A 25,153-nucleotide genomic window follows, 5' to 3' on the forward strand; every position below is an offset into this window, starting at 1 on the left:
CTTTGCTCCAATGGAGCCTCGCTGTGGGAGGGGAAGAGAGAGACAGAGAGGAAGGAGAGGAGGAGGGGTGGAGAAGCAGATGGGCGCTTCTCCTGTGTGCCCTGGCCGGGAATTGAACCCGGGACTTCTGCACGCCAGGCCGACGCTCTACCACTGAGCCAACCGGCCAGGGCTGTATCTGATTAATTTTAAAAGGATCATCCTGGCTGCTGTATGGAAAATAAATATAGATCAAAGACAGAAGCAGGAAATTCAGATAAGGAGGCTTCTGCACTAATTCAGGTGAGAGGTAATAAGCCTACGCCAGGGTGGTGGTTCTAACTATAATAGTAAATGATCTAGAGATAGCATCAAAAAGGATGCTGACGCCTGACCAGGCGGTGGCGCAGTGGATAGAGCGTCGGACTGGGATATAGAGGACCCAGGTTCGAGACCCTGATGTCGCCAGCTTGAGCGCAGGCTCATCTGGTTTGAGCAAAAAGCCCACCAAGGTTGCTGGCTCCAGCAAGGGGTTACTCGGTCTGCTGAAGGCCCACGGTCAAGGCACATATGAGAAAGCAATCAATAAACAACTAAGGTGTTGCAACGCGCAATGAAAAACTAATGATTGATGCTTCTCATCTCTCTCCATTCCTGTCCGTCTCCGTCTATCCCTCTCTCTGACTCACTCTCTGTCTCTGTAAAAAATAATTAAAAAAAAAAAAGTATGCTGATGGACTGGACATGGCATGTGAGAGAAAGAGCCAAGATAACACTGCATTGTAGATTTTTTTTTAATTTTTATTTTTAAAATTATTTTTATTTATTCATTTTAGAGAAGAGAGACAGAGATGATAGATAGATAGATAGATAGATAGATAGATAGATAGATAGATAGATAGATAGGAGGGGGGAGGAGCAGAAAGCATCAACTCCCATATGTGCCTTGACCAGGCAAGCCCCGGGTTTTGAACCAGCGACCTCAGCATTCCAGGTCGATGCTTGATCCACTGCGCCACCACAGGTCAGGCCGCATTGTAGATTTTTTAAACTTCCAATTTCCCTAATGCCTCTGCACCCTGTGAGCATCCCACCCAGGGAATCAGTGTGGTCAGATCCAATTGTACCTTTTGCTTGTACAGTGACCCTTAAACAATGCAGGGTAGGAGCGGCAATCCCAGTGAATTTGAAGATCTGTCTGCTACTACAAACTCCCCCAAACTTAACTGCTAATAGGCTGTTGACAGGAAGCCTCGCTAATAAAAAACACATATTTTGTATGTTATATGTACTATACATGGTATTCTTATAATAAACCAGAGAAAAGGTAATATTAAGAAAATCATAAGGAAGAGAAAATACATTTACAGTATTGAAAAAAAAATCCACATATGAGCGGACCTGTGCAGTTTAGATCCCTGTTGTTCAAAGGCCAACTGCATACTCCACCAAGACCTCCAATAAAGTCACTTGGAGCTCCCCTCCTGCGGGGCTGAGCCCACTTCCTGGACACCCCTCTCCTTTGCATGGCATGCTGTGCCTTCCTCTCTAGGTCCTGAGTATAATAAATCCTTTAATTTCATATGCCTACCCCATTGTAATTTCTGTGGAGATGTTGGATTAACCATTAAAAACCCAAGGGGGGCTTATTTCCCCACATACAACACAAACAACAACGTTTTTGGTCTGAGCAATGAGCAGAGTGGGGCCATTATTTTCTGAGATGGGAAGACTATATAGCAAGAGCAGGTTTTGGAGATGGTTCTGATAGTAGTGGCAATTCTGAGGCCTTTCATTTGCTGGGTAATAGGTTCTATTATCACTGTTATCATGAACTAAGGAAACCTGTCTTGAAAAGGAATGAAAGCTGCTATGAATAAGATAGGAAATCTATAAATGTTCACTGCTGGTGACAAGAAACTTCACAACTGTGTGAGTGGAGTGCACAGCGCATTCCTAGCAGCTGCAGCTGATGCAATGCTGTGAGAATACTCCAGCTCCCAGAAACCTCCTGGGCATACCCAGGAAGGAAGCTCGCCCGCTATAAGGAAGTGACTCAGCGCCAACCACACAGCTCCCTGATCTTTTCAGCCATTGGCTATGAAGGACACTCTGTAACACCCTATAGTCTGAACCCATGTATATAAGCTAGCTTACTTCCTGAATAAAGTGGATCTGCATCACTGAACCTGGTCCCCAGAGTAGGATCTTTGCGTCTCTGTCGTCCTCACCCCTGGCAGGACTTGTCCACAACTGGCGCCTAACGTTGGGCAGGGACCTAACCGGCATCCAAGGGAAGGGTGAGTGACCCTCTGCAATGGGAAACCTTCTCCCTCACTCTCGAGCCCCGCAGGCTCGAGCCCTGCACGCTCTATTGCAGAGTAGGCGAGTTCAAGTTAGTGAAAAGGATCTCTGTACTTACTGGGAGATCCTCTCTGGTCTCAATCCCTGGATTAGGGATGTGCCACTCTGGGACCCGGATACCTGGGCCTGAGCTCTCAACGTGTTCGTTTGGCCAAGATACATGAGGGATGGGCCTTCCCTTTCGGCCTCACTCCTGCCTTATTGGCAGTACATGCCTGCTTGACCAGTGCTCCTGCTGGGGACCCTCCGCTGGTCCCTGGGGTCCTGCAGGCTGCTCCTCTTTCAGAGGAGCCCCTACCTCCCTATTTGCCCCCCTCCACTGAGGAGGAAAGTAGTTTAGCTTCCAAATTTGCGGCTGAGCGTACAGAAATGAAACCAACCAAATTGCTAACAGTGCCATCAGCTCTGCGGCAGGAAAAAGCAGAAGTCGCTACTTCTGCATGCTCTCTCTCTCCCCCTCCTCTCTCTCTAAAGTGGCGCCAGAAGGACCCAGTCACGGCACAGTGGCGGGGATCACACCCTCTTCTAACACAAAGGAGAGTTTATGCTTGTGTTTTTCAGCCAATTTGGATCCCAGGAACCCCCCAACTTGCTTGACAGGCTTTCTTGGGCACCCACTAAATCAGCGGTTCTCAACCTGTGGGTCGCGACCCCAGCGGGGATCACGACCCACAGGTTGAGAACTGCTGCATTAAATGGTTCAGTCTTCACCTGACCAAAGCCACAGCCCTGGCCTCCACACCCACTACTCCTGAGGGGAGGAGGTCCTCAGCGCTCCAGAAGAAGACCTCGCAGCCAGCTAACCACTGACTCCCAGACGCAGGCAGAGGCAGCCCAGGGCTCGAGCCCAGCAGCGCGAGCTGGTGTTTTCTGTTCATCTTTGGAGGATGAGGAGAATTGGGCCAGAGTTCCAATTCACAGACTCCAGAAGGTAAACGGAGGCAGCTGCGGTGGGAGGATGAACAGAAGCCAAGCTTGCATCGACGAGTGGCCGCTGGAATGGCAGGGGGTGCCTACTAAGCCACTGGTGGGTTTGCTGACATTTTGGGACATAGGGGTGCATGCCATCTTGCTCTCTAGAGCAGAGATGGAAATGCTGACGGCCATTGCCACGTGCTCCTCTTTGGGACAGTGTAAGACCTGCCAGGACTGCAGGGATGAGGGAGGTGGCAGAAGCCTCATATGCATGGACTGATTTCCTGGACTATGACCGGAGTGAGCATTGGCTCCTTTGTTGGATGGACTTATGGATTTTGGACAATGTGAAATACCCTGATGGGGTGGGGGGCAGCTTTGCTGGATGTCCTTCCCCTGCCCAGGAAGCTTTTCCCATGGCAAAAAAGAAGGCTGAGGACATTTTGCGCTTTTGGCAAAGTGCTCAGAGACTGGTGAAATGTACCTTTGTAATTATTGAAATTGTATGATTTGTCATGTTGTTGTAATTTGTATAATGTGCCTTGCAACCACATACAGTACGCAGCCCACGGCAAGCCATTCGTCCGTGTTTGGACACTGGGACCTTTGTGGGAAGGAGGCGTGCATGGACCTATGTCCATTTTTTACAATCAAAATGAAACTGTGTTTAACAGCACCTGGAAGGTCTCTGTAACACAATGGGAGGGAAATGACATCCCGACCCCTAGGAGGAATCCCCTGTTTAAGACCCCTGTTCTATTTCCTAACTAGTAAAACATTACAGAAGCTTGCCTCATTGTTTAACCCAGCTAATTTATTAGCATGTAGTATAATAGGTATTATAGTTGTTTTAGTTCTACTAGGGTTCCGTTGCATAATGCGTAACATTCAGAAGCTACACAGCAGCAAGCTGTCATTCATCAAGTCAAATTGGCCTTAATTAAAAGAGAAGGGGAAGATGTGGGTGGAGCGCAGAGCACATTTCTAGCAGCTATGGCTGATGCAATGCTGTGAGAATACTCCAGCTCCCAGAAACCTCCTGGGCATACCCAGGAAGGAAGCTCGCCCGCTATAAGGAAGTGACTTAGTGCCAACCACACAGCTCCCTGATCTTTTCAGTCACTGGCTATGAAGGACATGCTGTAACACCCTATAGGCCAGGGGTCCCCAAACTTTTTACACAGGGGGCCAGTTCACTGTCCCTCAGACCGTTGGAGGGCCGGACTATAAAAAAAACTATGAACAAATCCCTATGCACACTGCACATATCTTATTTTAAAGTAAAAAAACAAAACGGGAACAAATACAATATTTAAAATAAAAAACAAGCAAATTTAAATCAAGAAACTGACCAGTATTTCAATGGGAACTATGGGCCTGCTTTTGGCTAATGAGATGGTCAATGTGCTCCTTTCATTGACCACCAATGAAAGAGGTGCCCCTTCCGGAAGTGCAGCAGGGGCCGGATAAATGGCCTTAGGGGGCCGCATGTGGCCCACGGGCCGTAGTTTGGGGACCCCTGCTATAGGCTGAACCCACATATATAAACTAGCTTACTTCCTGAATAAAGTGGATCTGTGTCACTGAACCTGGTCCCTGGAGTCAGGTCTTTGCGTCTCCGTTGTCCTCACCCCCGGGCAGGACTTGTCCACACAACTGCAATTCACTTGTATAGCTACACTCAGTCACAAGTGTGACATTCGAATGCAATCCTGAAAGAGCCCTTCTCTGCTTATCACCTAAGTGTCTTCACATAATCAGAGGTGCAACCTTCCACGCTTCTTTCCCACTAACACCTCACTACATCATCTTTCAGAGGCTGGTCTCATTGAGAATATAAAGGCCTCGGGTTCCTAACAATTAACCAAGACATCTAATGCCAACTTGAGATGTGCTAGCAATCTGTCACCGTGGAAGGCTGGTCAGGAAGAGCATGGCGAACGCCACGCAGTGCAGAGAACACAACTAAAAAGTGCTATAGAACTGAAAAAATTAAGTATGTCTCAGTGAAGTCAGGGAAAAGCAAATTTTGACACAAACATGTCTAAGTAGAGAATTATTCTGGAATAAAATCTTTTATAAATTGCTATTTTAAACTAAAACAAAATATAAAAAATACTAGGAATCTATAAATAGTAGGTATGTTAACCAATGATCATATTCTCCCCCAACTATCTTTTGTCTTAAACTCCAGTTAAATTTACTTTGGACCTCAACTATATAGAGGAAAAGCAAAACAAAATAGCCATTTCTCACAGGAATAGAGGCTTCTAGGTCTGAATTAACATCTCTGACTATCCAAGAACAAGTTTTAAAGAACTCTTATTGAGTAAATCAGGCAAAGTGTCAACTTAGAAAACTTACCGTTGACTTAGTACAGGATGCTGTTTTAAATGTTTCAGCCAGGTGCTTCTTATCACATTTCGAAGTTCATGGTTATTGCGGGCTGACAACACACCAACTACCACATCATAGTGACTAGATTTCCACCAAGGAAATACGGCCAATTGATCTAGAAATAGGCAACAATAAATTAGAAATGTCACGTCTCGATTACTAAGTTCAATGTGTAACATAAAAATGTTTATTACAAAATAGTATGTTTTTGTTTATAGAAACACAAATATAAAGAAGAAAAAATTTTAAAGCACCATAAATCTACTGCTGCTAACATTTAGGTGTCTTCCACACATATGTATGTACTCATGCCCTTATAAGTATGTAAATTCTTCAAAATAAGCAAATGTTTATAAGAATCAGTTTGAAAAGGCAATGTAGCATAAAACTTTAGAATACTGGGCAATAAGAGTCAATTAGGCCATAGTCAGAATCCTGTTTTATATTACATATAAGTTAACTTCTTTATTTTTAAATTCCTTATTTACTTTTTTAAGTGAGAGGAAGGGAGATAGACAGACAGTCTCCTACATGTGCCCTGACCAGGATCCACCCAGTAACCCCCGTCTGGGGCCGATGCTTGAATCAACCAAGCTTTCCTCAGTACCTGAAGCCGATGCTTGAACCAAGAGAGCCACTGGATGCAAGATGGAAAGAAGGAGAAAAGGGGGAGTGGGAGGAGTAGATAAGCAGATGGTCACTTCTCATGTGTGCCCTGACTGGAATCAAACCCAGGACATCTGCATGCTGGGCCAATGCTGTATCCACTGAGCCAACCAGACAGGGCTATTTAACTTCTTGAACCTGTTTCCTTAACTATGAATGGGCATAATAATACTTCCCATGAAGTTGTAAATTAAATGAGATAATGTGTATAAAGGTCTTGGTTTGGTACCAGGCAAACAGGAGGCATCCAATGGCAACTAACAACAACAAAAATGTGCTTGCAAAGGTGAGTTCCTACCTTAATTTTAGCTATTAGGTTTGGGAGTTAAAGCTGAAAGACTCCCACACTACAAAGGACCCTTATTAATACCAATAAATTCTACAGCTAGCAAACCTTTTATCATTTACTAAAAATTCTAAAGAACAAAGGAGGGCCTGGGCGGCTGGCTCAGTGATGAGCATTGCCCTGTGTGTGGATGTCCCAGGTTCAATTCCTAATCAGGGCACACAGGAGAAGTGACCACCTGCTCTACTCCTCCCACTTCTCTCTCTCTCCCCCCCTCCTGCAATCATGGCTTGACTGGTTTGAGTGAGTTGGCCTCAGGTGCTAAGGATGGCTCCAAGGCCTCCTTCTCAGGCACTAAAAAAATGGCTCTGGTTGCTAAGCAATGGAGCAAGGCCCCAGATGGGCAGAGCTTCATCCCCTAGTGGGCTTGCCGGGTGGATCCTGGTCAGGGTGCATGTGGGAGTCTGTCTCTCTGCCTCCCCTCTTCTCACTAAAATAAAAATTAAAAAACAAAAAAACAATGGAGGAAAGCAACATTTCTAGTAAAAAAAAAATCAAGTGACAAGTCATGTGAATGGCTCATTTTTTACTGTCAAAAGGTCTAATGAGCAGGATTACATTTTAAAAATGAGTCCTTAGAAAACAGATGGGAAAGATACTTTATCCATATATATATATATATATTTTTATCACCAGTTTCAAAGCTTGAGAGCAACAAGCTTATAAATAGCTCTGATGAGGGATCTGTTTCATCTCTTTCTCCAATGGTGGGAACTGACCCAAAATGTTTCCAAAAATAAATTATTAAAGGCCAGGGATCTTTACTACATTAAATGCAATGTTTTTGCTTGCCTCTGGACCTAGGTATGCAGTCAAAAGACAACAAAAACATGTTGACATTTTTTCATTATTATTTTATTATTGAGAGGTAGGAGGCAGAGAGACAGACTCCTTCCTGCATGCACCCAACCAGGATCCATCCGGCAAGCCCCACTGGTGCAGTGCTCTACCCATACCAGGCTGGTACTTTGTTGCTCAGCAACCAAACTATTTTAGCGCCTGAGGTAAAGGCCATGGTGCCATCTTCAGGGCCAGGGGTCAACTTGCTTGAATGGGCCATGGCTGTGGAAGAGGGGGAGACAGAGAGAGGAAGAGGGGGAGAGAAAGAGGAAGAGAGTAGGGGGGAAACGGGGAAGGGGAAGAAGGTGAAGGGGTGGAGAAGCAGATGGTCGCTTCTCCTATGTACTCTGAGTGGGAATCAAACATGGGACTTCACCACACCAGCTGATACTCTACCACTGAGCCAACTAGCCAGGGCCAACATATTTTTTAAAGGACCAATTAAAATAAAATCTGGGGACAGATTTTTCTCATAGGATAATTTAAGGGCATTACATTGTAACAATTACAGGAAAATAGGAATTTTTGTGTAGATACCTCATTTTCCACAATAGGATTGTTTCTTAAAAGGTAATTCAATTCTGAATGGGATAGAGATACTTGTTATTTCACTCAACCATGAATCTTGCACTAAAACAAATTCTTCCATAAAGGCACAATTTATCTTAATGTAAACCCAAATTTCCATAGATTAAGCTTGCTTATTAACAGGCCATATTTATTGAACATCTAGTATTTACTAAGCACTATGTATAGAGTATCTTTTTTTTTTTTTTTTTTTTTTTTGCGTTTCTCTGAAGCTGGAAACGGGGAGAGATAGACAGACTCCCGCATGCGCCCGACCGGGATCCACCCGGCACGCCCACCAGGGGTGACGCTCTGCCCACCAGGGGGCGATGCTCTGCCCCTCCAGGGCGTCGCTCTGCCACAACCAGAGCCACTCTAGCGCCTGGGGCAGAGGCCAAGGAGCCATCCCCAGCGCCTGGGCCATCCTCGCTCCAATGGAGCCTCGCTGCGGGAGGGGAAGAGAGAGACAGAGAGGAAGAAGGGGATGGGGGTGGAGAAGCAAATGGGCGCCTCTCCTATGTGCCCTGGCCGGGAATCGAACCCGGGTCCCCCACAAGCCAGGCCGACGCTATACCGCTGAGCCAACTGGCCAGGGCCAGTATCTTTTTTTTTTTAACCATGAGAGAGAAAGAGAGAAATGAGAAGGATCAACTCATAATTGTGTCATCTTAGTTGTTCATTGATTGCTTCTCATGAGCCTTGACTGGGGGCTCAAGCTGAGCCAGTGACACCTTGCTCAAGCCAGCGACCTTGAGCTCAAGCCAATGACAATGGGGTCAAGTCTATGATTCCATGCTCAAACCAGAGACCCTGCGCCCAAGTTGGTGATCCCGCACTCAAGCTGGAGACCTCAGGGTTTTGAACCTGGGTCCTCAGTGTCCCAGGCTGATGCTCTATTCACTGCGCCACTGTCTGGTCAGGCTTTTAAAAATAGATTACTTAGGCCTGACCTGTGGTGGTGCAGTGGATAAAGTGTCGACCTGGAATGCTGAAGTCGCCGGTTCAAAACCCTGAGCTTGCCTGGTCAAGGCACATATGGGAGTTGAAACTTCCTGCTCCTCCCCCCCTTCTCTCTCTCTCTCTCTCTCTCTCTCTCTCCTCTAAAATGAATAAATAAAAATAATTTTAAAAAAATAGATTACTTAGAACATAATTTAACCTTTCTTTGATGACAAAATCTTCATGAACAATTTCTCAAACTTGTCATTAATTCTGTTGCTTCAGTTTAGACTTTTCTCTTTCAAATGGACTGTTACAAGGGTGTCCTAACGGCTTCTCCCTGCATTCTCATATGACTCCAAATCAAGCAAAAGTTTTCTAAATCAATAAATAACTAAACATGGAGATAACCATGTGGCATGAGAAAATCCCCTAGATTATGGCTGTAAACTACCTTCTGATCTCACTCCCCTTCCTCCACCCCTGCCAATCCTTCCTGCTTCTAACTTATGTCTAAGCTGCTTCTCTCGAACTGCTTTACTTTACATGTATTTCTATTTTTTTTTAATACAGGGACAGAGATAGAGTCAGAAGAGGGACAGATAGGGACAGACAGACAAGAATGGACAGATGAGAAGCATCAATCATCAGTTTTTCGTTTTTGACACCTTAGTTGTTCATTGATTGCTTTCTCATATGTGCCTTGACCGCGGGCCTTCAGCAGATCGAGTAACCCCTTGCTCGAGCCAGCGACATTGGGTCCAAGCTGGTGAGCTGTTTTTTTTGCTCAAGCCAGATGAACCTGCACTCAAATTGGCGACCTGGGGTCTCGAATCTGGGTCCTCCGCATCCCAATCCGACACTCTATCCACTGCACCACTGCCTGGTCAGGCCATTTCTATTTTTTTTTCATAGAAGAGATGTACACAGCAGGTTTTAGCCTTTTAGAGAATATCTACTGCTAGATATTTTGAAAAACAAATTTCTAAAGACTCAATAAACAAAAAGGTTAGAGTTAGTAAACAAATTCAGTAAAGTTTCAGGGTACAAAGTCATTTTTGTATACTGGCAAAAATCAGTTGTATTTCTATAAACAAACTATCAGAAAAGAAATTAAGAAATCAATCCTAATTTACAAATACATCATAAAGAATAAAATAACCAGGAATAAATTTAACCAAGGTGGTGAAAGACCTGTACAATAAAAGCATAACACATCGATGAAACATATTAAAGAAGAAACAAATAAATGGAAAAGTATACTTTGCTCAGGGGTTGCAAGAACTATTATTAAAATGTGCATACTAGCCTGACCAGGTGGTGGCGCAGTGGATAGAGCGTCGGACTGGGATGCGGAAGGACCCAGGTTCGAGACCCCGAGCTCACCAGCTTGAGCGCGGGCTCATCTGGCTTGAGCAAAGAGCTCACCAGCTTGGACCCAAGGTCGCTGACTCTAGCAGGGGGTTACTCGGTCTGCTGAAGGCCCACAGTCAAGGCACATGTGAGAAAGCAATCAATGAACAACTAAGAAGTCGCAACGCGCAACGAGAAACTGATGATTGATGCTTCTCATCTCTCTCCGTTCCTGTCTGTCTGTCCCTGTCTATCTCTGCCTCTGAAAAAAAAAAAAAAAAAAAATGTGCATACTACCCAAAGCAATCTTCAGATTCAATGAAATTTCTGTCAAAATCCAATGGCAATTTTTACAGAAATATAACCAACAATCTTAAAATTTGTATGGAACAACAAAAGACCCTGAATAGCCAAAACCATCTTAAGAAACAACAAAGCTGGAGGCATCACACTTCCTGATTTCAAACTATACTTTAAAGCTATAGTAAGCAAAACTGGTATTAGTATTAAATAAAGGTAGTTCAATGGAACAGAATAGAATAGAGTACGGGGAGAAATTTATTTATATACGGTCAATAAATTTATGACAAAGAAACCATGAATACAATGGGGAAAAGTTTCTTCAACAAATGTGCTGGGAAAACTGGACAGCCATGAGTAAAGAACCAGACTGGAACACTATCTTATACCATACACAATATTCAATTCAGAATGGATTGGAGATTAAACCAGAAACCAAAAAACATGGGCAGTAAGCTCCCTGACACTGGTTTTGCTGGCGATTTTTTTTTGTATTTGATACAGAACACAAAGGTAACAATAGCAAAACTAAACAAATGGGACTACATGAAATTACAAGTTAACCCACAGCAAAGGAAACCATGAACAAAATGACAAGGCAACCTACTAAGTGGGAGAAAATATTTATAAATCATGTATCTGATAAAGGGTTAATATCTAAAATATATAAAAAAAACTTTTATAACTCAAGAGGAAAAATAAACCCAAACAGTCTGATTTAAAAATGGGCAAGCTATCTGAACATTTTCCCAAAGAAGACATAGACATGGCCAACAGGTACAGGAAAAGATATTCAACATCACTAATCATCAGGCAAATGCAAATCAAAACCACAATGAGGTATCACCTCACAACTGTGAGAATAATTATTATAAAAAAGACACAAGAAATAACAAATGGTGAGGCTGTGGAGAAAGGGAACTCTTATGTACTGTTGGTGCGATTGTAAATTGGTGCAGTCACTACACCAGTGCAGAGGTTCCTCAAACACTTAAAAATAGCAATACCATTAGGATCCAGCAATTTTACTTCTGGGTATTTATCCAAAGGAAATTAAAACACTAACTCAAAACGATATATGCACTCACATGTTCATTTACAATAGCCAAAACACAAAAAAATATCCTAAGTGTCCACCAACAGATGAATGGATAAAGAAAATGTGTTATTATACACAATGGAATATTATGCAGCCATAAGAATGATATCTTGCCATTTCTGACAACACGGATAGACCTTGAGGGCATTATGCAAAGTAAAATAAGTCAGAAAGAGAAAGACAAATAAATACTGTATGATGTAACTTATATGTAGAAAAACAAAACCAAAAAATAAAAAAATAAAACCAAACCACCATGTATTTGATATTAGTGACAGAGACATATGTGTGGTTGCCAGAGGTGGAAGGTATGAGGGAAAAATGATTGAAGATGGTCAAAAGGGACAAACTTTCAGTTTTAAATAGTCATGGGGTGTGACTTATAGTCACAGCTATAATAGTTAATAATAGTCATAGTTAATAATAGTTTGTAGTCTGACCTGTGGTGGCACAGTGGTTTCACTGGTTTGAAACCCCAGGCTTGCCTCATCAAGGCACATATAAGAAGCAACTACAAGTTGATGCTTCCTGCTCCTCTCCCACCCTTTTCTCTCTCTTCTCTCTCTCAAATCAATAAAGTATTTAAAAATAACACTGCTTGTATATTTGAAAGTTGCTAACAGAGTAAATCTTAAAAAGTCCTCATCATGGAGCAAGCTTAGTGTGAGGAGGAGGGCAGTGGGCAGGTAAGCCTGAAGGTCAAGGACGAGTCCATCGGGCATAAAATCATCGACCAAAGAGATGAATGGAAACAGAGACATGGGTTCAGGCCAGCATGGTGAGACCAAAATGAAGACCCAAACTATGAGTCACCAATCAGACACCCTCCACAAGTCCTGTGTCCAGAGGAGCGGCCAGGGCTTCAGAAGCCAGAGTCTCCAGCCCCAGCTGATGGAGCTGGTCCTGCCCTTACAGCAGACCATAGAGGACTACATCACACAGCTGGAGACGGGCACCTGCAGCAGGGCCTGGGGCTGAAGAAGCAGAGGCACAGTCAGGACACCAGGGAGCAGGAAGTCCTCCTTGTCTACTTGATGAGCAAACTGGTCAACCTCTTACAGGCTAAGGCCACAAGCAGCCTGGAGCTCCAACTGCCTCACCTTTCCCTGGACTCTAGGCATGATGTAGGAAGTGGGTGGCAGGGCCCACCATCCAGGCAGCCTAACCAACCAAGTTACCAGCAGAGTGATTTGGAAGCTGCATTCATCAGCTATGACCTGTCCAACCATGGGATTGACATCTCTGCCTTATACCGCTCCAGCTTCCAGGACTACGTGACCTATCAAGGCAACCAGTAGTACCACGAGGACAAGAACATCTTGGGCTTCATTAACCTCGGTATCAGTGAGAACAAGTTCTGCACTGATCTGATGACTGAAAGGTTGAGTCGGAGAGATATGAACTACATCGATGAGGCCCTTCTGCGGTATTCTGACTGGATAGGACAAGCATTCCTGCAGGAAGAAGTGGCCAGGTTCCTGACTTACTACTTTAAGGCACCTACCCAGCTTGATCCAGAAAATATGATTGTTTTAAACAGCTGCCTCTCGGTTTTCCTGGCGCTGTCCATGGTTCTGTGTGACCCAGGTGAGGCCCTTCTGACCCCCACCCACTTCCATGCTGGCTTCACCTTTACTTCCCACCTATATGCAAAAGTGTAGCTGATTCATGTCCACCTGGACAGTGAGATCACTGAGGTGAACGCCCAGGCGTTCCAGCTGACTGTGGACAAGCTGCACGAGGACTGTGGAGAAAGCCCTGCATGAGGCTAGGCTTAAGGGGGAAAAGATCAAAGGCTTTGTGCTCATCAATCTCCATAATCCTCTGGGAGACATCTACTCCCGGGACTCACTGAAGGAATACCTGGAATTTGCTAAGAGATACAACCTACGTGATTATTGATGAGATTTATATGCTGACTGTGTTTGATGAATCTGTCACATTTCACAGTGTTCTGAAAATAGAAAGTTTGCCTGACCCCAGCAGGACCCATGTGATCTGGGCACCAGCAAGGGTTTTGGACTCTCTGGCATCTGTTTTGGTGCTCTGTACAGCCACAACAAGGAGGTGGTCTCTGCCATGCGCGCTTTTGGCGTCCTCCACAGCATCTCCAGCATCACCCAGCACAAGCTGTGTTGGCTGCTCCGGGACGGAGAATGGATCAACAAGGTGTACCTGCCCGCTAATTGCTCCCGGCTGCAGGCAGCTCACAGGTACATCACTAACAAGCTGAAGGCACTGAAGGGCTCCTTTCTCAGTCGTGGCTCTGGCCTCTGTGTCTGGATCAGCTTGAAAAATTACCTGGACCCATGCACATTTGAGGAAGAGCAGCTCTTTTATCATCACTTCCTGCGAAACAAGCTGATATTGTCCCCTGGCAAGTCCTACATGTGTAAGGAGCCTGGCTGGTTCTGCCTCACCTTTGCGAATAAACCTTTCCCCCTAAAAGTCGCCATGCTCAGTCAGGCACTGGCTGACCAGAAGCAGGAGTGGATAGAGAGGCAGCTGGCGGACACGATGCAGGAGGATTTGGTCTGCCTCCCCCTGGGCAGCTCCAGCCAGTCATTGGCCTCTGGTAATGACTGAGGTAGGGACCTGCTGACACATCAGGCAGCGGGATCCTCCAGAAATGGGTCCATCTGACCCAGTCAGCACTCTCCCTAAGCTGAGCATCTGACACTTTGAGAACTTGCCTCTTTTACTCTCTGCTAGCCGTGGTGTGTGGGCAGAATGTTTTTATGGGGGTTGAAGTGGGAAAACCTAGGGAAACAAAGGGAGCTCTCTGCACTCTATTTAGATGGGTTTATTTTTATATTTGATTCCTAATAAAAGTCTATATATTCTCTTAAAAAAAGGTCCTCATCACAAGCAAAAAATTTTTAACTATGTGGTAATGGATGCTAATTATACATATTGTGATCATTTTGCATCATATACATATATGGAATCATTATGCTGTAAATCTGAAACTAATAAAATTTCAATTACATCTGAATTTTAAAAAATAGGTTACTTCTACCACATACCATCAATGTAAATCAGTCAGAGAGACTGGTGAGTACTGTGTTACATGGTATAAGATCCAATGTGGATGCTTGATAAATACCTATGTGAGAATGCCCGAGTCCCACTTGACCAGGTGGTGGTGCAGTGGATAGAGCGTTGGCCTGGGACACTGAGGACTCAAGTTCGAAACCCTGAGGTTGCTGGCTTGGGCACAGGCTCATCTAGCTAGAGCATAGGGTCGGTCACCAGCTTTAGTGTGGAATCATAGACATGACCCAGTGGTTGCTGGCTTGAAACCCCCTGGTCAAGGCACATATGAGAAAGCAATCAATGAACTGAAGTGCCACAACTATGAATTGATACTTCTCATCTCTCTCCCTTCCTGTCTCTCTAAAAAAAAAGAATGCCCAAGTCCCTACCTCCCCCTCCAAGTTCTTGGCTCTACACTTTCCTCACCTGCTGCTATATGTTGTAGTAATATAAGATACCTAGCTTGATGCTGGTGTCTGGAAACAGAAGAAAAAGGAAATAAGAAATAAACATGTGACAAAAGAAATAATTCATAGAAGAAATGCAAATAGACTACAACCGATGGGAAAAAATGTTCAATTTCACTAGGAATAGAGTTTGAATCAAAGCAGTAAGATACCAGTTTTCTCCTACATTCCAACTGACAAATATCTCACTAAGTGATAATACCCAAATGATCAGTATTTTAAGGAAATGTTGATAGCATTTCAAGGAAATGGCTACTCTCCTATCTGCTGGTAAGAATGTAATTTTATAGTCTTCTGCAGGACAATTTGCCAATACACAATACCTCAGAAATGTGTAACTTTTTTGTCCAGCAATTCCATTTCTAAGAACTTATTCTAAAGAAATAATCAGTGATACACTAAAAGATCTTTTTTCATCACAGTGTCACTTTTTAATAGTGAACCACAAACTACATAAATAAGAAATTACTTAAATAAATTATGGTTGCTTATCTAGAGTACTATTCAGCTATTAAAATTCTATTGAATATATATCATTAAATATTGTTCTACATCATATTCAGTAAGATAAGTAGGCTATAAGAACCACATATGTACTGTATGGCTCCACTTACATCAAGTACAAAAGCGAACAAATGTCTGCCATTAAAAATCAGGACAGGGTTACTACTCTCTGCACTAAAGGAAGGGAGCAGGAAGGGTGATTCTGGGTGTTGGTAGTTTTCTTGTTTTTAATTTGGGTACTGATTAAATGGGTGTATTAGGTTTGTGAAAATATATCAAGCTGTACAATTACATAGACTTTTCTGGAAGTATTTTATACATCAATAAACGTTTTTTTAAATACTAATTTCCCCCAAACATGTACAGTACATGCATTCAAAAACTGCCTAGTATAAAAGTAGCCCTGGCCTGGTAGCTCAGCTGTTAGAGCATCGTCCAGGTATACCAAGGTTGCGAGTTCGATTCCCATTAGGGCACATACAAGAGTCAACCAAGTAAGTGAAAGAACAAATAAATGTTTCTCTTTTTCTCTAAAATTTATAAATCAAAATTAAAAAAAAAAACCCTCAAAAGTTGTCTAGTATAGATCATTTTTTCCTGTTCCTTCTTAAATAATTTCAAACTTTTCTACAAAGAACATATTTTACTTTTATAAGAAAATTTTAATACAAAGTTATGATGGAACGTAAACAAATGATCTATAGGTGACAAACTCATCCATATTGTCCTTTTTAAAAAAATTTTTTTTTTTTTTTAAGATTTTGCTTGGTCCTGGCCAACGGCTCAGTGGTAGAGCATCTGCCCTGCATGGACAACCCAGGTTCAATTTCCAGTCAGAGCACACAGAAGTGACCATCTGCTCTTTACCCCTTCCCCTTCCCCCTCCCTCTCCCTCCCTCCCTCTCTCTCTCTCTCTCTCTCTCTCTCTCCCCCCCCTCCCTCCCACCCTCCTGCACCCATGACTTGATTGGTTCAAGCGCATAGCCTGGGCACTGAGGGTGGCTCTGTGGAGCCTCTGCCTTAGCAACTAAAAACACATAGCTGGGTTGGCTGTGCGCATGGCCCCAGATGCGCAGAGCATTGGCTGCATATGGGGGCTGCCAGGTGGATCCCAGTCGGGACTCATGCAGGAGTCTATCTCCCCTTCTCTCACTTGGAAAAAGAAGAAAAAAAATAAAATAAAGATTTTACTTATTGATTTCAGAGAGGGGGGAGAAGGGGAAAGAAGGAAAGGGGGAGAAGGGCAGAGGGGGAGGGAGAGGAAAAGAAAGAGGGGGGAATGAGGGAGAGAGAGAGAAAGGTGGGGCAGAGGAGTAGGAAGCATCAACTTATAGTTATTCTCTTACGTGCCCTGACTGGGCAACTAGGGTTTTGAGCTGGCAACCTCAGCATTCCAGGTCAATGCCTTATCCACTGCACCACCACAGGTCAGGCCACACTTTCCCAGTTTTATTCTCTTGATTCTTTTTTTCAAATTATTGAGCACCTCCTGTGTTTACTGTTCTAGATGGCAGATATACTGTGGGTCAAATAAGTTTGCAAATATGATGTAAACGTTTGCTCGCTTATATTCAATAGTTTGCATTGGGTGTGGGGGACAAGCTGTAAGCAGGCAGGATCCTTATAGCCTAAGGCTTAGTTTTAAGACTAAGCCTTTCCAACCCTTTTAATACTAAGATCTTCTCAACAGAAAGCTTTTCCTTTCACCCTTGACTATTGCATGATGTGGGGCGGTGCACTCTTATGAGGAATCTAATTTATGCCTCAGATAAGTGACTTTGCATCAGAGACTTCCTTATTTGTATATTGGCTTAAAGGTTTTGATGTCTATACTATAAAATGGGGCAGACGGGGGGGGGGGGGGGGGAGGTTGCGGTAGCACTCTGGGTTCCTGAAATTAGCATTGCAGAGGAGGCAGCCAAGATGGTGGGAGTGCTGAGGAAAAGCCAGTTTGTGCAGTTTGTGCAGAGAGAAGATGGGGAACAGAGGTGAATAAGGCTAGTGAGGTAGAAACCTTTGATTCTAGGAATACTCAGATGAGTCAGTGGCTTTGGGAGCCCTGAATGGAAAGTGTTTTCCCACTTGTATGTATTTCCTGCCCACCAGGTGCAAGCTAGGATTAAAGCTAATGGCCCACCAGTTCTTGGCTCCCTTGTTTCATTACTGTCTGTCCGAATCAAATGTGAACCTGCATGGGCCAGGTGGCCCTGGCTACTGGCTTTACATATATACATATCAATAGGCACATATTCATAGTGTCAGCAATTAAAGCTTCACACAAGCTCCCTGAGGACAATGACTTTCTCTTACTTTCTCTCACCCCTACTAATTTGAGTAAGAGAGAGACAGGAAGGAAGGATGGGAGGGAGAGAGAGAGAAGCATCAACATGTTGTTTCACTTAGTTGCTCCATTAATTGTGCACTCACTGATTGCTTCTCATATGTATCCTGACCAGGGATTGAACCCACGACCAACGATCCCTTCTCTTATTTATATACAATATATTCTGAGAGTCTGTCTGACAATCTGCAAGGTTCTGCAATGAGAGTGGACACCCACTGAAGACTACTGGAAATTGACTTCAAACTGATTGTTCCAAATAAGCCCAAAGATTATTAAAAATTAGACCAACGCCCTGGCCGGTTGGCTCAGTGGGACAGCGTCAGCCTGGCACGTAGGAATCCAGGTTTGATTCCCGGCCAGGGCACACAGGAGAAGCGCCCATCTGCTTCTCCACCCCTCTCCTTCCTCTCTGTCTCTCTCTTCCTCTCCCGCAGCCAAAGCTCCATTGGAACAAAGTTGGCCAGGGCGCTGAGGATGGCTCCATGGCCTCTGCCTCAGGCGCTAAAATGGCTCTGGTTGCAATAGAGCGACGCCCCAGATGGGCAGAGCATCGCCCCCTGGTGGGCATGCCAGGTGGATCCTGGTCGGGCGCATGTGGGAGTCTGTCTGACTGCCTCCCCGTTTCCAACTTCAGAAAAATACAAAAAAAAAAAAAAAAGACCAAAATTGCCACTCTTATGTATTTATATATACTCTCAGATAACGTCTATCACAAATAGGCAGAAATCTTAAAAATAAGAAAATCATATAATTTCAAAACAGACCTACTGATAAGGACAATCATCACACACACTACCAGCATGCCAGTGCCAATTTCTGGTACCTCCCAACACACCTCACCAGCAAAGGCATCAGCCACCACGATTCTACCATTCTCTGACTTTCATGGATTTTTTTTACTAGGAATCAGTCAGTGTTCTGGCTATTTTATTAATTGAATCTTTACCAAAAACCTCATGAGGTCATCATTTTATAAATAAGGAAACAAGCACAGATAAGATTAGCATACAGGGATTATTTTAACCAGCCACAGGCAAAATTGCAAAAGCAGCTCAATTTGTTTTTGACCTCTACTTGCCTCATGTCTGGTTTTTTTTCTTTTTCTTTTTTCTCAGAAGAGAGGAGATAGTGAGGCAGACTCCCACACACACCCCCACATGCCCCAAATGGAATCCACCTGGCAACCCCATCTGGGGCAGATGCTTGAGTACTGAGCTATTTTTAACAACTGAGGCTGATGCACTCTAATGGAGCTATCCTTAGCATCTGGGCCACACTCAAACCAACTGAGCCACTGGCTGCAGGAGGAGAAGAGGGAGAGAAGGGGGGTGGGGAAGCAGATGGTTGCTTCTCCTATGTGTCCTGACTGGCAATCAAACCTGGACATCCATAAGCTGGGCGCACGCTCTATCCCCTGAGCAACTGGTCAGGCTGTCTGTTTCCATCAGACAGACTATGAGTACCTTGAGAGCGGACTGTCCTTCTAGTATGAGACCTATCACTCTAAGCATTTATTGAATGATATACTTTTTTCCCAAATATGCTGGACAGAGAAACATTTTTCTAAATTAACTGTTAAAAAGTTCCTCCTAATGTATTACTCCAAGCCAACATGCTATACTCAAGATACCCTATATCCATAGCCCAGTGATTGTCTCCTCCACAGATTTCACGAGACCAGCTTCTTCTTCACCCTGTTTAAAGAGAGTCACTGTGGTCTAGCTGTTTAAAGAGAGTCACTGCATTAGAAAAGTACCAGGTGCACTTTACCAGGTCACTGCTCAACGGTCACTTCTTCAGAGGCTGCTCTGACCTCCTTTCAAACAGCAGCACAGCATTCTCTTGAGTCTAGCCTCTTTACACTGCTTTATTTTTGTCACTACACTTATCACCACCCCTATTATATTTAACAGTTATTTCCTATGGTCTGTCTTCCCTTCTAAATTGTAAACTGCATGAAGGCAGGGACTTTATCTTGATTCTGCTATAATGCCACACGGACAGCAGGACAAAGTAGGCTTTCAAATATTTGCTGAATCAACAGAAAGTCAGAAGTCCTTTTTTAATATTCAGGGAAAGTAAATCTCCTTTCCAAAAAATACTGCTCAGACTCTATGAGACTGGAGCAGAAAGAGGCAGGAGAGAAAAGAGAGCAAAAGCAAGTGTGACAACACTAATTCAAGGCAAGAACATTTCACGAAGTCTTGGGTTTTCTCTCCCACTTTAGGCTTAAGGTAATAAGGGATAAATGCAAAAACACCCAAATGTTTCAGCTTAAGCATGGTGAATACACGATGAGGAAGAGCACTGAGGGGAAATTTTAGCAATCAAGGTGCTTCTAACTCTTTTTAGTTTTGAAAGTACCGAAAATGAAAAGGAAAGTTATAACTGTCAGGTTTCATTTAGTAGGTTAAACTGCTCTACTTTATTAAGTGACCAGAAGCACCGTGTCCATTAAAGTCAGATGTACATAACTAGTGAAGAGTCCTCACCACAGTCTGGCCCTGGTCCCTGTCACCTAGCCTGCTCCAACCCAGTGACTGAGGGCATCACCCAAACACTAACCAACAAGACAAATTATCTCAGACTATGAAACCGCCCTGCAGACCCAGAATATTTTAAGCTTGAAGGCTGGTTTTGCTTGTTGACAGAACCCAACAGCCTGGTAATGTCATAAATACCCTAAGGATGGCAGGCTCTGCAAGTAAATTCCAAGAGAATTCACTCATCAAAAAAAACAAAAAAAAACCCTGTAAAACAAACCCAGCAAACGTTACACAGTATTTTATACTTCCTCAGCTCAGTTTACAAAAACTCCAAACCCCCCAAATCCTAACCTGTTAAGAGCTTAAATGCCCGGTAACACTGCACTTTTCATTAACTCATTTAAATAGTATTTTAAGTCTATTCAGGTGCCACAAATAGCCTTTTCAAAGCGTCTGTGGTTTGCCTAATAAAATACGTTTTAAGAGGCAGTTCGCAGAATAAAGAACTGGGCCCGATTATGACAACGAGGTTGCTTTGAGGACTGTCGAATTAGTTTCCATGCTTCCTACTTATAAGTGAAGGCAGAGAGAGAAAGGTAAAAAACGTTCTCTGCGTAGTTAAAAACAAACACATCGCCTTTAACAGAGCCTTCCAGGTTTCTCTAAAGTCCCAGAGTAAGCCCTTAGAAAGAATAGGGAAACCTTAGGTAGTGCTGAGGGCTGTGGAACATCTGAACAGCGACGGGCCCCCCGCAGGCACAGCGCCGACCACCAGGCTGGGAGGCGAGCAGGAAGCGCCCTGCTCCCCGGGGTGCGGTGGGAGCGCCACGCCTGCCCGCGCTCGGCCGGCCGGGTGCACAGGAGCAGCGCACCAAGTGCGTTCTGCCCGCCGACGCCGCAGGCTCAGACCCCACACACAGGGCAGCCCCGAGGCCGCTGCCTTCTGACCCGCACAGACGCCGCAAGCTCGGAGCGCAGCCCGGAGCGACGAGGCTGACAGCTCGCGGCGGAACGAAGAGATCCGGTTCCCGGCCCGCGGCCTGAAAGAAAAGTGGCCAGGTGACAGAAGCGGGCGCGCACGGGCACGCGCGCCCTCAAGTTTGCCCGACTTGAATGGACGGAAAGGGCCACCCACGCGGCCGTCCCCGGACTCCTGCCCCTTTGGCCAGCCGGGCCCTCACCTGTGGGGTGGGCGGCGGAGGCGCGCGCGGGCGGCGGGGAGCGGAGCCGCAGCCAGAGGTGCAGCGCGGCCCCGAGCACGCACGGGCACAGCAGCACCAGCCAGTTTCGCATCGGCCACCACCGCCAACCCCACCTCGCGCCCCCGTCGCGCACAGGGCTCTCCCGCGTCCCGGCGGAGGGCAGGGGACTTGCTCGTGGGGCAGCCGAAGCCCTCACGACCGCTCCGAGAGCGCCGTCCGCCGTCGAAGTTCCTCGCAGTTCCCAGCACCACTCCTTCGTCTCCTCAGACCCCCGGTGGTGGCGGGTGGGCGGCCAGAGCCCCGCCCCTCTGCCGGCCCCCCCTCCACGTCAGCCCTCGCCCCGCCCCCTGACCCGCGTTCCCTCCCGCGACCGACCGCCCGCCCGCCGGGAGATGAAGTCCGCTCCCAGTCCAGGCAGGCGGCGCACTAGTGACCCCATGGCTCGGGAACTACGCTTCCCAGAGTCACATGCGCTCACGTCACTCGGAAGGCACAGAGGCGAAGCGCGAGACCTCACACTGAGCATGCGCATCTTTCTTCTTGATGCCTTCTCTTTGCCTGGCCCCCTCTGACGCCCGAGGGAAGGGGATACTGGTGACCACGGCCGGGGGGGGGGGGGGGGGGGGGGGGGGGGGGGGCGTTCCCGCTGGGGGAGGTTAGCCCGCTGCGGGGCGGGCCTGGGGTGGACTCTGAGTGCCTTCTGTTTTCAGTCACTCAGGATGCTGCGTCCTGTGCGAGGCGGGATCCTGCTGACGTGTCCTCGGCTCGGAGAGTCGCATGTGAGCAGTGAGCCATCTAGAGTTGGTTCTGGGGCAGTGCAGACCAGCTCAGGCCAACTGTGCCCCGGGAGCTCCGGACAGCGACCGCACTTTGGGCACCGAGCAGCGGACGGGTCCGGGTTCCCGGGTGCACGCTGGCCCGGCAGAGACGGGAGTGGAACAGTTGTGCGTGCCCCCTGCAGCCCGTGGACCCGGGGAATTCCAGGCGGAGTGCTGCCCGCGCAGGTCCCCGTCCCGGGCCGAGCGCACTCGGTCTCCCGGGTGTATGTAATGAGGGCTTGTCAGGCTGCCTGCTTATTGTTTTTTGTTTACCGAAGTTGTCACAAAAGATTTGATTGAAAGTCACAGAAAAGCCATTTCAATCAGTGTGGGAGACAGGCTGTAAACTGACAAAGTTCCTTTTATTTTAGTCTTAGGGTTAAGCCAAAGGCTAACCCTTCCCCACAGCCTCTTTTTTTTACTCCGAGGCAATTTATGCTCTTTCTCTCACCCTTTGTTTAACTTCTAGTTATGTTATGCATGATGAAAAGTTATGCACTTTTGAAAAAGTTCCTGTTTATACCCTAGATATGTAACTTTGTGTCAGAACAAACGGTTTTGTTCTCTGCACTACAGTGTGTCCGTAAAGTCATGGTGCACTTTTGACCGGTCATAAGAAAGCAACAAAAGACGATAGAAATGTGAAATCTGCATCAAATAAAAGGAAAACTCTCCCAGTTTCATACCTATTCAGTGCAGTTCGATGTGGGCTCACGCACAGATTTTATAGGGCTCCTTAGGTAGTTATCCCATATAGCCTCTACACACTCGTCACTGACTAATGGCCTACCAGAATGGGGTTTCTCCACCAAACTGCCAGTTTCCTTCAATTGCTTATCCCACCGAGTAATGTTATTCCTATGTGGTGGCGCTTCGTTATAAACGCACCCATATTCACGTTGTACTTTGGTCACGGATTCGAATTTAGCAAGCCACAGAACACACTGAACTTTCCTCTGTACCATCCGCATCTCGACTGTCATGGCCGTGGGCTGCTCCGCTGTATACATGGTGTTACATGTCATCATCTGCGCATGCACACATGCTGCCACATCATCCTACAGAAACTGGGAGGGTTTTCCTTTTATTTGGTGCAGATTTCACATTTCTATAGTCTTTTGTTGCTTTCCTGTGACCGGTCAAAAGTGTACCATGACTTTATGGACTCACTGTATAAAATAAAACTGACGGAGGGGGGGGGTTCTCCGCTCTTGTAGGCCAACAGCTTACAGGAGGCCTCCCAATCCCGTTCTTTTTCTCTGTTTATTTCTTCATTCCCCCACCGTTCTCCCTCAGTACCTGGACAATTAGGAGTCACACTGGGTCGTGGCAAAACAAACATAAAGGGGAAATGATCATTTATTCTAGTAGCTGAACAGTCCAGGAGGAGATACCTCAGGCACTGTCAGTTCCATAGTTTCATTGAGTGGCAATTTAATTTCAGCAAAACAACCCTTTATTAAAAAGATTTGTGGATTGTTTTCTAGTACTGTCTGTACTATATTTAACTTTAAAAGCAGTTTTGGTGTTGTATTGGAACGAGAAACAAACGTCTTGCCACACAATTAGCCAAATTAAGAAATTAAGGAGTCTTTTTTTTTTTTTTGTATTTTTCTGAAGCTGGAAACGGGGAGAGACAGTCAGACAGACTCCCACATGCACCCGACCAGGATCCACCTGGCACGCCCACCAGGGGTGACGCTCTGCCCACTAGGGGGCGATGCTCTGCCCCTCCGGGGCGTCACTCTGTCGCGACCAGAGCCACTCTAGCGCCTGGGGCAGAGACCAAGGAGCCATCCCCAGAACCCGGGCCATCTTTGCTCCAATGGAGCCTCGCTGTGGGAGGGGAAGAGAGAGACAGAGAGGAAGGAGAGGGGGAGGGGTGGAGAAGCAGATGGGCGCTTCTCCTGTGTGCCCTGGCCAGGAATCGAACCTGGGACTTCTGCACTCCAGGCCGATGCTCTACCACTGAGCCAATCAGCCAGGGCCTAAATCTAAATTTTTTTTTTTTACATTTTATTTATTCATTTTTTTAGAGAGAGGAGACACAGAGAGAGAAAGAGATAGAGAGAAGAAAGAGATAGAAAGAACAGAGGGAGGAGCAGGAAGCATCAACTCCCATATGTGCCTTGACCGGGCAAGCCTGGGGTTTCGAACTAAGAAATTAAGGAGTCTTTAACCGGCTGCGTGGACCTACCTCATGGAGACCTAAGTCATTCAAATCAATGCAGTAGGGAACACAGTTTGGGACTAGCTTTTAAAGGGAAAATTATATACTGACTGAGGAGTGGAGAGGAGAAGAAGCATAGCAGTAAAACAAAGCAGTGAAACAAGCTTTCTCACAATGTTTATCTATAGGGTTAATTCAGGGAGAAACATACTGAGAACACTTGCAACTTTGCAGAGCTAGCCCAAGGCCACACTCTGGGAAACCAGCCTCAAGGCCAGGGACAGAGAGTCTTTTCAGAAAAAGTTCTGCTAAAAGTCTGTTTAAGACTAAGTTTTGCCAAAAATTATTCATGTGAAGAGCC

General features: G+C 45.5%; 1 protein-coding gene, 1 non-coding gene and 1 pseudogene across 6 annotated transcripts in view; 1 reads left to right on the top strand and 2 right to left on the bottom strand.

The window, feature by feature from the left end:
* The window catches only part of B3GALNT2 (beta-1,3-N-acetylgalactosaminyltransferase 2), a 129,455-nt gene extending 107,353 nt beyond the window's left edge, over nucleotides 1-22,102 (bottom strand). For all 5 annotated transcript variants that reach the window (XM_066235675.1, XM_066235657.1, XM_066235648.1 and 2 more), the window contains exons 1-2: nucleotides 21,784-22,102; nucleotides 5,623-5,770 (exon numbers count right to left, since the gene is read on the bottom strand). In XM_066235675.1, the coding sequence (XP_066091772.1) occupies nucleotides 5,623-5,770; nucleotides 21,784-21,895 (260 nt within the window). In that variant the 5' untranslated portion in view covers nucleotides 21,896-22,102. The remainder of the gene's footprint in view (nucleotides 1-5,622; nucleotides 5,771-21,783) is intronic.
* On the top strand, nucleotides 12,570-14,351 carry LOC136321044 (probable inactive 1-aminocyclopropane-1-carboxylate synthase-like protein 2 pseudogene; annotated as a pseudogene).
* Nucleotides 22,103-24,534: 2,432 nt separating the features above from the next.
* Nucleotides 24,535-24,610, bottom strand: TRNAS-GGA (transfer RNA serine (anticodon GGA)). Its single transcript has one exon. It is a non-coding gene; the product is annotated as a tRNA-Ser (tRNA).
* Between the last annotated feature and the right edge of the window lie 543 nt (nucleotides 24,611-25,153).

The sequence above is a fragment of the Saccopteryx bilineata genome, chromosome 1, assembly GCF_036850765.1.
Source record: "Saccopteryx bilineata isolate mSacBil1 chromosome 1, mSacBil1_pri_phased_curated, whole genome shotgun sequence".
Classification (NCBI taxonomy): Eukaryota; Metazoa; Chordata; class Mammalia; order Chiroptera; family Emballonuridae; genus Saccopteryx; species Saccopteryx bilineata.